Source organism: Octopus bimaculoides, chromosome 19 (genome assembly GCF_001194135.2).
Source record: "Octopus bimaculoides isolate UCB-OBI-ISO-001 chromosome 19, ASM119413v2, whole genome shotgun sequence".
NCBI lineage: Eukaryota > Metazoa > Mollusca > Cephalopoda > Octopoda > Octopodidae > Octopus > Octopus bimaculoides.
In genome coordinates, this window is record NC_068999.1 from 54,911,863 (window position 1) to 54,923,710 (window position 11,848).

The following is an 11,848-nucleotide window of genomic DNA, read 5'->3' on the forward strand; positions in this document are numbered from 1 at the left end:
GTACAGTCAGTTGGGCACTGTCTGTGAGAAAAACAGCACCATGACGCAATTCACTCTGCCAGAAATTTGGAAACAACATGTGTACTGCTTGGCATTTGTGCTGGAAACTCCAATATGAACATTTCAGAGTGTTTGGGTGTCAATCTGAGGACATGTACTGAGAGTGATAAAAATCAAACATCCAGTGAACATCAGGGTTTTTGGAGTGATCACCAGTGGTGGCAATGTCTTGCCTCCGTCTTCCCACACGGACTCAGACTCAACATGGAGGCCTACATCAAGTGCCTGGAGGAGGTAGTGCCGTCCTGGGTCAAGAGGGTGGCTGCTGGAAGACCCTATATCTGGCAACAGGACTCTGCACCATGCCACACAAGCAGGAGAACCCAGTCATGGCTGAGATAATTTCTGTGACCACATCACCCCTAACATCTGGCCACCTAACTCCCCACACTGCAACCCACCTGATTATGTGTGGGGTGCAGTTGAACAAGAGACTAACAAAACTCTTTGTAACACCAAAGATGAATTGAAGGCAAGGATTATGGCAGCATTCTCCAACTTAAATAAAAAGACTGTCCAGAAGAGTTGCAGGAGATTCTGAAGTCTTCTGGAGGCCGTGGTCGAAGCCGGTTGCGATTTTATTGAATAGATTTACTCTTAAATATTTAAAAATATTTTTATGTAATTTTGGTAAATATATCTGTTAAAATGAGATGTCAGTGTTTTCATTTACAGGTAATTTAGATGACAGTTTATTCACCACACCCTGTATATATACAGTAATCCCTCAACTATCACGGGTGTTATGTTCCAAAACCTCCCGCAAAAGGTGAAAATCCATGAAATAGATACAGTACTGTACTACATATATTTATCATTTTTATAATTTGTATATATTTATTTTATTATAAATGCAAAATAATGCCACACACTCGCCTCCTGAGTTTCGTCTTCCATACAGCATATGTGATTCTTTGTTTACTCATTTACGGCACACTACATATTGTCTTTTAATATATATTAATTAATGTATTGTGCAGTGCACTACTGTACTGTATTTCTATTTATTAATTTTTAGGCATGAAAATACTTATTTTATCAGAGAAATAATTAAAATCTAAGAAAATATGAATACGTATCGGTTGCATAAACCCAGGATATACTGAGGGGCCCCTGGTATAAATTTCCATCTATTAGCCAGAAAGATCCTTGATAGGTGAACTGCAATATGGCAAGGGATTACTGTGTGTGTGTGTGTGTGTGTATGTATGTATATATATATATATCAGGAAATTAAAAATGAAATGTCTGATTTTCATATGCACCAAATTTGACAGTCGTTAACTCTAATGTTTTATTCTGACTATTCTTTGTTTTACAACATTGAAGAGTTACATCATCACATTTTGAAATGCAATTCATGGTGTCTGATTATGTGAGTTTTCTCTTGTAAATCAATTTTTGTGAACCCAGGAATAGATAAAAAATTTGTGTTGTTTATGAATATAAGTTCTGTCATGGAACGAATGCATACCAGATAGTTTGAAACATCATTGAGGTGTTTGATGAAGATGGGGTAAATGAGTGCACTGTATGTTGACAGTTTGAGGAGTTCCGGTCTGGTGACTTTACTCTTGAAAATCAGCCCCGTGGTAGACCTGAGATCAAGGTGGATAAGGATGAGCTGGAAATTGTAGTGGAAGCGGATACATCTCAAACTACATGTGAGTTAGTAGCAAGGTTTGATGTTTTGATTCCAACTGTATTGGACCATCTGAAACAAATTGGCAAAGAAGCTGGACAATTGGGTGAACTGAACGAACTGAAAGAGCATCGAATGACCTGTCACGGATTTTTCAAATGACATGTCGTCTTGAAACTTGCTGTTCTTTGTTGTCACGGCATAAAAGCGAACCATTGTGTTGTATTGTGTGTGATGGAAAATGGATTCTTTCCAACAATAGCAAGTGTTCTGCATGGTGGTCAGATAAAGACGAAGTGCCAAAAAAGAATATTCACCAAAAAGGCTAATGGTATCTGTTTGGTGGTCCAGTGCTGGTGTCATCCACTACAGCTTTGTGAGACCTGGTAAGTCAATTACAGTGGATGTATACATCAACTAATTAGATGAAATGATGAGTGAACTTGCAATTAAATACCGAGATTGGTCAATAGAGACAGGTCAGTTCTCTTGCGAGACAATGCTTGACCACATGTTGCACAAAGAACTCTACTCAAGTTACAGGAACAGAACTTGGAAGTACTGTCATCCATCATATTTGCTAGACCTTGCACCAACTGACGATACCGTTTTCCAGGCATTAGGCAATATTTTACAAGGAAAAAAACTTCAAATCTGAAGAAGATGCAAGAACAGCCTTTTGTGATTTCATCACCTCTTGCTCTCCAGAATTCTTCAATGCTGGCATAAATATATATATATATATATATATAAAAATTAAGGTACTCAGAAATCTGGATGTTTGTACATTTACAGATTTCTGAGTACCTTAATTTTTTTCTTTAAATTATTTTCTGTACATCACCTCCAAACCTTCCAATATATATATATATATATATATATATATATATATATATGTGTGTATGTATGTATCTGTGTGTGTGTGTGTGTATCTTTCTGTCTGTGTTTGTCTTCCACCACTACTTGACGATTGGTGTTGGTGTGTCTCCGTAACATAGTGGTTTGGCAAAAAAAAGCCAATAGAATAAGTACCAGACTTTAAAAAATTAAGTACTGGGGTTGATTCATTTGACTAAAAATTCTTCATGGCAGTGTTCCTGCATGGCCACAGTCTAATGACTGAAACTAGTAAAAGGTAAAAGATCTAAACTTGTTTTTATGACCAAGCTATGGAGAAGAACCAATGTGTGTGTGAGAGAGCATTTTGTGTCATTAAGCATGGTTTCTTAACTCTTGTCTTGTTGATCTTTTTCAGATGAAATCCTGCCTTATTACCAACATGCAATCAAGATCATTAGCATGTATGTATTCTATATATATATATCCACACACACACACACACACACACACACACACACACACACACACACACACACACACACACACACACACACACACACACATCATTGTTACCATTATGTTAATGTACCTCTTTCCATGCTTGCATAAGTTGAGTGGAATTTCCTGTTGCCAGCCTTCACCTGTTTGCAAATAAAGTATTATTCCCCCATGAACAGACATGTTTCCATGGAAAATTAAAAATGATCACAGCTTGCATGATGGTTACTCCTGTTTACAACTGTCACACGATGTCAAAGCAAGGTGGCACTAACACACACACACATTTCCAATCTGTTTCAGTAAATTCTGTCTTACTGATGCAAACATGGAAAAATAGATGTATATTGATGTATGTGCAATTGTTTCTATGAACCCTTGGTGCACTAATTGTAAACAATGGTCACCGTCATACAATGTGTCATTTGTTTACAAATCTCCATGAAAGCATATCCAGCTTTTGAGATGTTCATTGTTTGAGTCATTAGACTGCAGCCATGCTGGAGCACTACCTTGAAGAGTTTTTAGTTGAATGAATCAATCCCAGTACATTTTTGACTAAGCTTGGTACTTATTCTATCAGTTTCTTTTCCTGAACCATTAAGTTACAGAGATGTAAACAAACCAGTACTGGTTATCAAGTGGTGGTGGGACATACACATATGACAGGCTTCTTTCAGCTTCTGCCTACCAAATCCACTTGGAAACTTTGGTTGGCTCAAGGCTATAGTAGAAGACACTTTCCCAAGGTGCCGTGCAGTGTCACTGAACCCAGAATCATTGTAGGGCTGTAGAAAATATTACCTTACTTGGAAACAGGTGAGTGTTGGCAACAGTGAAAATATCTAGCTGTAGAAAGATCTGCCTTAACAAAGATTTACTTGATCCAAGCAAATGGGGAAAAGTGATTGTGAAAATGTTTATTTCTTTCATTCTTTCTCAGCTATTTTTACTTGCTTTCATGACTTGTAAAAGAGAAAATTTTTAGTTGTCATCATCATCATCTATCTGATTTCTATACTAACACGGGTTGGACAGTTTGACAGGAGTTGACCAGCCGGAGAGCTGCCCATGGTTCCAGTTATCTGTTTTGGCATGATGACTATGACTGCATACCCTTCTTAGTGCCAACCACTTTACAGTGTATGTATTGGGTGATTTTTATGTGGCACTGGCACTGGTGACTTTTACATGGCACCAGCATGGATAATTTTTATGTGGCACCAGTATGGGTCCTTTTACATGGCACTGGCACTCATGAGCCTGCAAAAATTTCATGCATTGGCCACAAAGTCAAAAGTTTTAGAAGAGAAGGATCTATCTTCTATATTGCGCCTACTACTTGACTGGTACTTTATTTTATTGACCCTTAGAAAGATGAAAGGCAAAGTTGACCTTGGTTGAATTTGAACTCAAAATGATAAATTTTGGTATTTAATTATAGTAAAGGTTTGTAATTAAATACCACATATTTTGTCTGATGTTTTGCTATGAACTGAATTTAATTTGTAAATCTATATAAACAGGAAACATCTTTATGGACATTCGGCCCACTAAAAATAGCAGCCAGATTTCTCTCAAATCACACCCTATTGTCTTAAAGAAAGGACACACTGGATATTGTAGTTTAAAGTATGCAATATCTAAAAATAAAAAGACAAGTTGGTCATGGATAGAATGCTTCTGATCATAGGTCTACCTGATCATGACTGACCTAGAGCAAAACAATAGCAATGTCATATTAATTACTCTATTGCTTCACCAATACATATATATATATATATATATGTATGTGTATATATATATATATATATATATATATATATATATATATATATATATATGTATATATATTCCACTTGTTGGTCATGTTAATAAAATTATCTCCTTTTAAAACTAGTTACATAAGAAGTACTTTAATGTCATCAACATCATGCAATAACACAGGACACACTACACATTTTCTCTCTGACATTTCAATTGATAATAACATTGATATTTGTAAAAATAAAAATTGAGTATAGCAGAGTATATTTGTATGTTTAAAATGTGTATAAACATATTTTGTTACACTCAACTTTTTTTTTGATAGTTTTCATGCCGTGCTTGATATAAATAGAATTTTTAACATTTGCTAAACTATCACTAATATTTAAATTTACTGAAATCCACTTGTTAGCTAAATGCCATACACTATGTGGGTGTAAGTTGCTGTACCAATATGCAAATTAATATACTTGTTAGCTAAGCACCATTCTCTGTGTAGCTGGAAGTTGTTGCATCTTACTAGAACAGTATAATTAAGTGGAATTTGGTGAAGGTTAATGACTTGTATAGCTGGTCTTTCTACCATCTGTACTGTTTTGTTTAAAACAGTTATTTTTCCCACTGTAAGACTAGATTTTAAATAGGCATGGTTGCCTGGTTAAGAAGTTGGCCTTGCTACCACAAAACTTTGAGTCTGATACTGTTGTGCAGCATCTTGGGGAAACGTCTTCAACTATAGCTGACCTATGCCTTGTGAGTGAATTTTGTAAATGGAACTGCAGGAAGCCCATTATATATGTGTGTATGCATGTATGTGTGTGTATGTGCTGGGCCTCATGTAGGCAATTATGCCAGTGTCGTGTAATTAGCATCTGTGCTAGTGACATGTAAAAAGCACCTTTCAAGTGCTGGGCCTCACGGGGGCAATGACAAATGACCAAGACCTTTGGCAATATGCTGTGCTTGAGAAGACCCATGGAGCTAAATGAAACCATGGTCATGACAAATACTGGTGTCATGCAACTGGCACCAATGCCAGTTGCATGTAAAAGCACCTATTACCCTCTCGGAGTGGTTGGCATTAGGAAGGGCATCTAGCCGTAGAGACCAATAAAATCTAAAATATGTATGTTTTTATATATAATCACATTATACAAAAAGTGAGATACTTGACACTGCTTCTGAGCTACAAGATCTTGAATGCCAGAGAGTGCACAATGTAAGTCTCTTTCAACGTTCAGCCTGTTTCTGTACTTGGTCTTGATAGCAATGAGCATGGAAAATATCAGCTTCACAAAGATACATAGATCCAAACATAGCTAAAAGCTGAAGAGCCTGATGTGAGATCAGAGAGTGAACAGGAAGGTACTTGATCCAGAACATTTCAAGATCTAGTTCCTTGAAGTCTTCCTTAGCTGGGGAGTTGAACTTCAGCTCAAGAAACCCCTTTTGCACTTCATCCAATATATCAGTCACTTCACACTGAAATGGGTTCCTGATGAATTTCCAAGCTTCACACTTTTCATCTATATCTGGGAAGTATCTGATGAATTCTGTTTTCAAGTCAGTTAGATGAGTGATTATTTGTTTCTTTAACTCAGAATCCAAGTAACTAAAACTGGGGCTGTATTTCCCTACTGAATTCAACATTTCCAGAGGTCGAGTTTGGCCATGAAGTTATAAAACCTCGAAAAAAGGTATAATTGTAAGGTTAAATGAAGGCACCCGGACATGGGGTAGAGTGTGTGTCCCCTCTTTCATTGTACTGTCATGTTTGTATATGTACTGCCCCCTTTATATTTAGCCCCCTGTGGGCAATAAAAAAAAAAAAATTTGTTGTTACAATCATCTGAAATCAAAGTGTGATAGTCAAGCAATTTTGCTATTCAACTTCAAAAAAGGGCATTAAGCAGCTGAAACTGCTCACAATGTCAATGAAATCTTTGGTGAGGAAATGACCAGTGGGTGGTCAGCTTGAAAATGGTTTAAATGATTTCAGAGTGGAGACCTGAGCCTTGAAGATCGTGAGCGTAGTGGCCACCCATCTGTCATCAATGACAGTCAATTGAGGACCATCATTGAGAAAGATCCATGTAAAACCACTCGAGAACTGGCAAAAGAACTTCAAGTTAGCCAGAAAACTGCTTGCAACCATTTGCATGTGATCAGAAAATCAAAAAAGCTTGACAAATGGGTATCACATGATTTGAATGAAAATCAGAAAATGTGAAGAGTTAAAATTTTTCTCATTGCTTCTTCTCCATAACCAGACTATTGTAACTTGCAATGAAAAGTGGGTTCTGTACAATGATAAAAAACATTCTTCGAAGTGGTTAGACCAAACTGAAGCACTGAAAACCTTCCTTAAACCTGAGCTCTTCAAAAACAAGGTTATGGTGACTGTTTGGTGGTGTACTGCTGCATTCATCCACTGTAACTTCTTAAAGCCCGGAAAAATCATTACTGCAGAAACATATTGCCATGAAATTGCCAAAATGAATGGAAAACTGCTACTCTTCCAACCCAGACTGGTCAACAGAAGAGTCAATCATTCTTCATGATAATGCTCGACCACACATTTCACTAATGACGCTCCAGAAGTTGAGGGATATATATATATATATATATATATATATATATATATATAATATTAATAGTAATGGTAAAACAACAAAAGAATGAAAGAGACCTCGATATTATGTAAATAGAGGAATTTATCTGTAATATATGTGACAATTATTCAGTTGCCATAATAAAACTCCAAGTTTTTAAAATATTAAAATTTATTCTTCTTGCACAGCCCAGTACTGAATAATCTACAGCTTGGTTGTTGAAGACCCCTGCCATAAAGTGTCTTTATGGCTCTTTGTTTCACATGGCAATGCATGTAATAATAATGGTGCCAAATGGCCTTTCCCTTGGATAAACATTAGTGGTTAAAGAAAGGGGAGACTTGTTTACATAGGCAACTGCTAGTTGCTAGTCTTTCTCAGAAGATATTGTCCAGACCTGTTCATACATGTGTGGAAGCGTGGTCAACAGGGGCATCATTAAGGTGAAAAAAACCCATCAGTATTTAGTTTATTGTTGAACCATCTGTGCCATTCCACCACTCTTGGGAGAAATCTGACCTTTTCAAACATTTCTCAGCTTTATATATATACTAGCAGTAATACCTGTTGTTGATTAGGTAATTACTTTTACTTTTTCTCAGGAGCCACATTCAAAGTGTTATATATATATATATAAATAACATATGAGTATATGCATATATATGAACATGTATGTACATACCTTCATCTACATATATCATCATCGTTCATCATCATCATCATCGTTTAACGTCCGCTTTCCATGCTAGCATGGGTTGGACGATTTGACTGAGGACTGGTGAAACCGGATGGCAACACCAGGCTCCAGTCTGATTTGGCAGAGTTTCTACAGCTGGATGCCCTTCCTAACGCCAACCACTCAGAGAGTGTAGTGGGTGCTTTTATATATATATATATATATATATATATAGATGCATTTCTGGGTACATGACGTTGCAAAATAACATGGACAAAATGATAAACAAGGTACAGGCCACACACACACACACACACACATATAGATTTACTCCTCCTGTATGTATGCATTTTATATAGAAAAAAGATCAATTTCATACACAAACTTCTGTTTGTTTATTATACAACAATAATAAGTGAGTTGTATGTGTTATTTTAAATATCAATACAGTAATGGCAATTATATAACACGCAAAGCTTTGGTTGGCATGGAGCTGTAATGAAAGAGATTTGCCCAACATGCTGCACAGTGGAACGGAACCCAAAGTGACATGGCTGGAAAGCAAGTTTCTCAACCATACACCCATGCCTATAAAGGAAAGAAACATTTTGGATATACTCCTTGATACAATATGCTTAACAAAAAGATGGGATGTTTATGGCAAGAACACCTTTGATTTTAGTATTTACTCAACCAATGCAACAACTAACAACGCTACACCATACAGGGTGTTCCAGAATTTCTGTTTCAATGAAATTGAGTAAATTTTAAAAAGAAACTGACAGAATTTTATGTTTAATACTTAATTATGATACCAAAAGAAATAGATTTATAAATCTTATGCCAAATTTTCATTGAAAAATTTTCAACATGTCTGTATCCCTGCATACTTCAAATCTCTCCTTAGCATTGTGAAACACATTTTGAAGCATTTCAGGAGTTAACTCCTGCACTGCTAACTGAATGTGCTCTTTAAGCTCATCTAAATGATTGTGCCATTTTGTGGATAGAGGCAAAGAAAATGATTGCTGCCAACTTGAAAAAAAGCTGTCCTGGACAAATAAGAGGGATTGATCAGGAATGAAAATAAAATTATAAAAAAATTATAAACAAAATTCGAAATTTATACACTTTTAACACTAAACACGATAAACATAAATAAATGTGAGTTTTAAAAAAATGCATCTGATTTCACTCAAATTGAAATTAATTCTGGGACACTTTGTATTTACTCGTCTGACTAAATGGGGGAGGGAATACAGGTGGGGACTAATTGCAGGACTAAAACAAGGATAAAACCCTGAGCAATATACTCAAATCTGATTAATCTGCATTTTTGGGTGGGTCCATAGTTGGCGTCAGAAATTTATTTTAGCCAACAACAATTCAAGAAGCCTGATTAATTTGGAGGAAAGCGGCTGGATACTCTTCAAGTTACAGACCTTAACGCTGCCAAAATACTTATAAAATGTGTTTTATCTGCCCCTGGGCCTGTATTAGGCAAGAAGTTGAAAATATTTCTGGCCCATGACACTCCATTGACCCTAAGTAAAGCATGTGTAAAATTTGAATGAAACCAGCTGGGTACTCTTTTAATAAAGCTGCAAAATTATCAGAAAAACTGCTACTCGGAGTTTCACATACCCGTTTGTCAGACAGTTGTGTTTTCTTCACAGCTGTCTGACAAAAGGGAACGCGAAACTCAGAATAATAGTTTTTGTGATAATTTTGCAGCTTTAATAAAAGAACACACACACACACAAACACAAACACACACACACACACACACACACACACACACATAAAATTGAGAATGTGTGTTTGTCTATCTGTCTGTGTGAATCCCTAAATCCCTAATTTTGCATATTACTCTACTTTTGGTATTCGAGTACTATTTTTCCAACTTGTTTTGTACTTACGTGCTCACCTGTGTGTGTGTGTGTATTTGGGGAAACTATTATACTAATTCAGTCTCATTTATTATTATCATTGCATACAAATTACATGTGTGTTAAAAGGGAAAGAAGCACAGGCTAAAACAAATGTTATGTCTTGTAATATATTTCATGTTACTTAAATCTACTGTTTAGTACATTAATATTTAATTATTAATGTATTAAACAACAGATTAGGTTAGCATAGCATTATTTCTGCAAACTGGCCATACCAGTTTGGTGTAGTCATCTGATTAAGTGGCCTATAAATATTAGCTATATATCTGTAAACAGAGAAACTGGAATACTTAGTTTATGAGGGCAGTCCCAACCAGGGCAGAAACCAGGTCAAGTAAGTCCATTTTGTTTTTGTTCACAGAAAGATTAATCAGACTTTTGTGTCTTAGTATGGTCATTATTTTTAATATATAAAACCACAGTAATGGTTGCTAGGACTTAAACATATCATAAGATATATTTCAAATTATTAATCATAGCACAATTGGTAGAGCAACAGATTAAATGAATTGTGACATTTAGTTTAAGCCTCTTTACATTGTGTTCACATTCTGTTGTCTTTTATCTTTTTCATTCATTAGACTGCGGCCATGCTGGGGCACTGCCTCAAAGAGTTTAGTTGAACAAATTGACCACAGTACTTTTTTGTTTTCAAGTCTGGTACTTATTTTATTGGTCTCTTTTGCTGAGCTGCCAAGTTACGGGGATGTAAAACCCTAACACCTCTTATCAAGCAGTAGGACAAATGCAAACACACAGACGTGCCATCATCATCATTATTTAATGTCTGTGTTCCATGCCAGCATGGGTTGGACAGTTTGACAAGAACTGGCAAGCTGAAGGACTGCACCTGTCTCCAATCATCTCTTTTTGGCTTGATTTATATGGCTGGATGCCCTTCCGTAACATCAATCAATTTACAGTTTGTACTGAACACTTTTTACCTGGTGCTTGTCACATGGTGCTGGTACAGGTTATTTTACTATGTGGCACTGGTACAGGTACTTTGTATATGGTGCCGGCATGGGTACTTTTTGCACATGTCTATACATACATACACAATGGGCTTCTTCACAGTTTTTGTCTACAAAATTCACTTGCAAGTCATTGGTCAATCTGATGTTATATTAGAAGACATTTGACCAAGGTGGCTGAGCCTGAAATCAGTGGCATTTCCTTTTTAAATTAAATTTTCTTAAACTTTATCAAAGTACCTCTTCTTGCAGAAACCTGGAATTTTTTTCACAGGACCTTAGAATTCTTTGGAAGCTATTTTGAGAAATTCTACAGTCGACTATTGTCTTCTGGGCAATTTGTGATCAAGAATTAGTTACCACTATTCATCTAGGGTATCGTTAATGTCAGTGTGGCTGTTAACTTTGTTCACTCTTATAACAAGTGTTGATGTTGATAATTTTTTTCTGTATCTTTCAGGCATTTTGATACTCCAACTAACTGTAATGAATTTGACATTGTGGAGAAAATTAAAAGACACTGTAAGTATTAATTATTAAAACTTTGCTTTAAGTGGTTTAGATATAGTGTGTCTATGTGTGTGTGTGTATGTATCTATCTATCTATCTATCTATCTATCTATCATCATCATCATCATCATCGTTTAACGTCCGCTTTCCATGCTAGCATGGGTTGGACGATTTGACTGAGGACTGGTGAAACCGGATGGCAACACCAGGCTCCAGTCTGATTTGGCAGAGTTTCTACAGCTGGATGCCCTTCCTAACGCCAACCACTCAGAGAGTGTAGTGGGTGCTTTTACGTGTCACCCGCACGAAAACGGCCA

At 36.3% G+C, this 11,848-nt stretch overlaps 1 protein-coding gene across 1 annotated transcript in view; it reads left to right on the plus strand.

Moving 5' to 3' along the window:
* The window catches only part of LOC106875425 (gamma-tubulin complex component 3 homolog), a 57,446-nt gene that overhangs the window by 2,709 nt on the left and 42,889 nt on the right, over positions 1-11,848 (plus strand). Inside the window, exons 2-3 of the mRNA XM_014923569.2 lie at positions 2,958-3,003; positions 11,482-11,543. Of these exons, the coding sequence (XP_014779055.1) occupies positions 2,958-3,003; positions 11,482-11,543 (108 nt within the window). The remainder of the gene's footprint in view (positions 1-2,957; positions 3,004-11,481; positions 11,544-11,848) is intronic.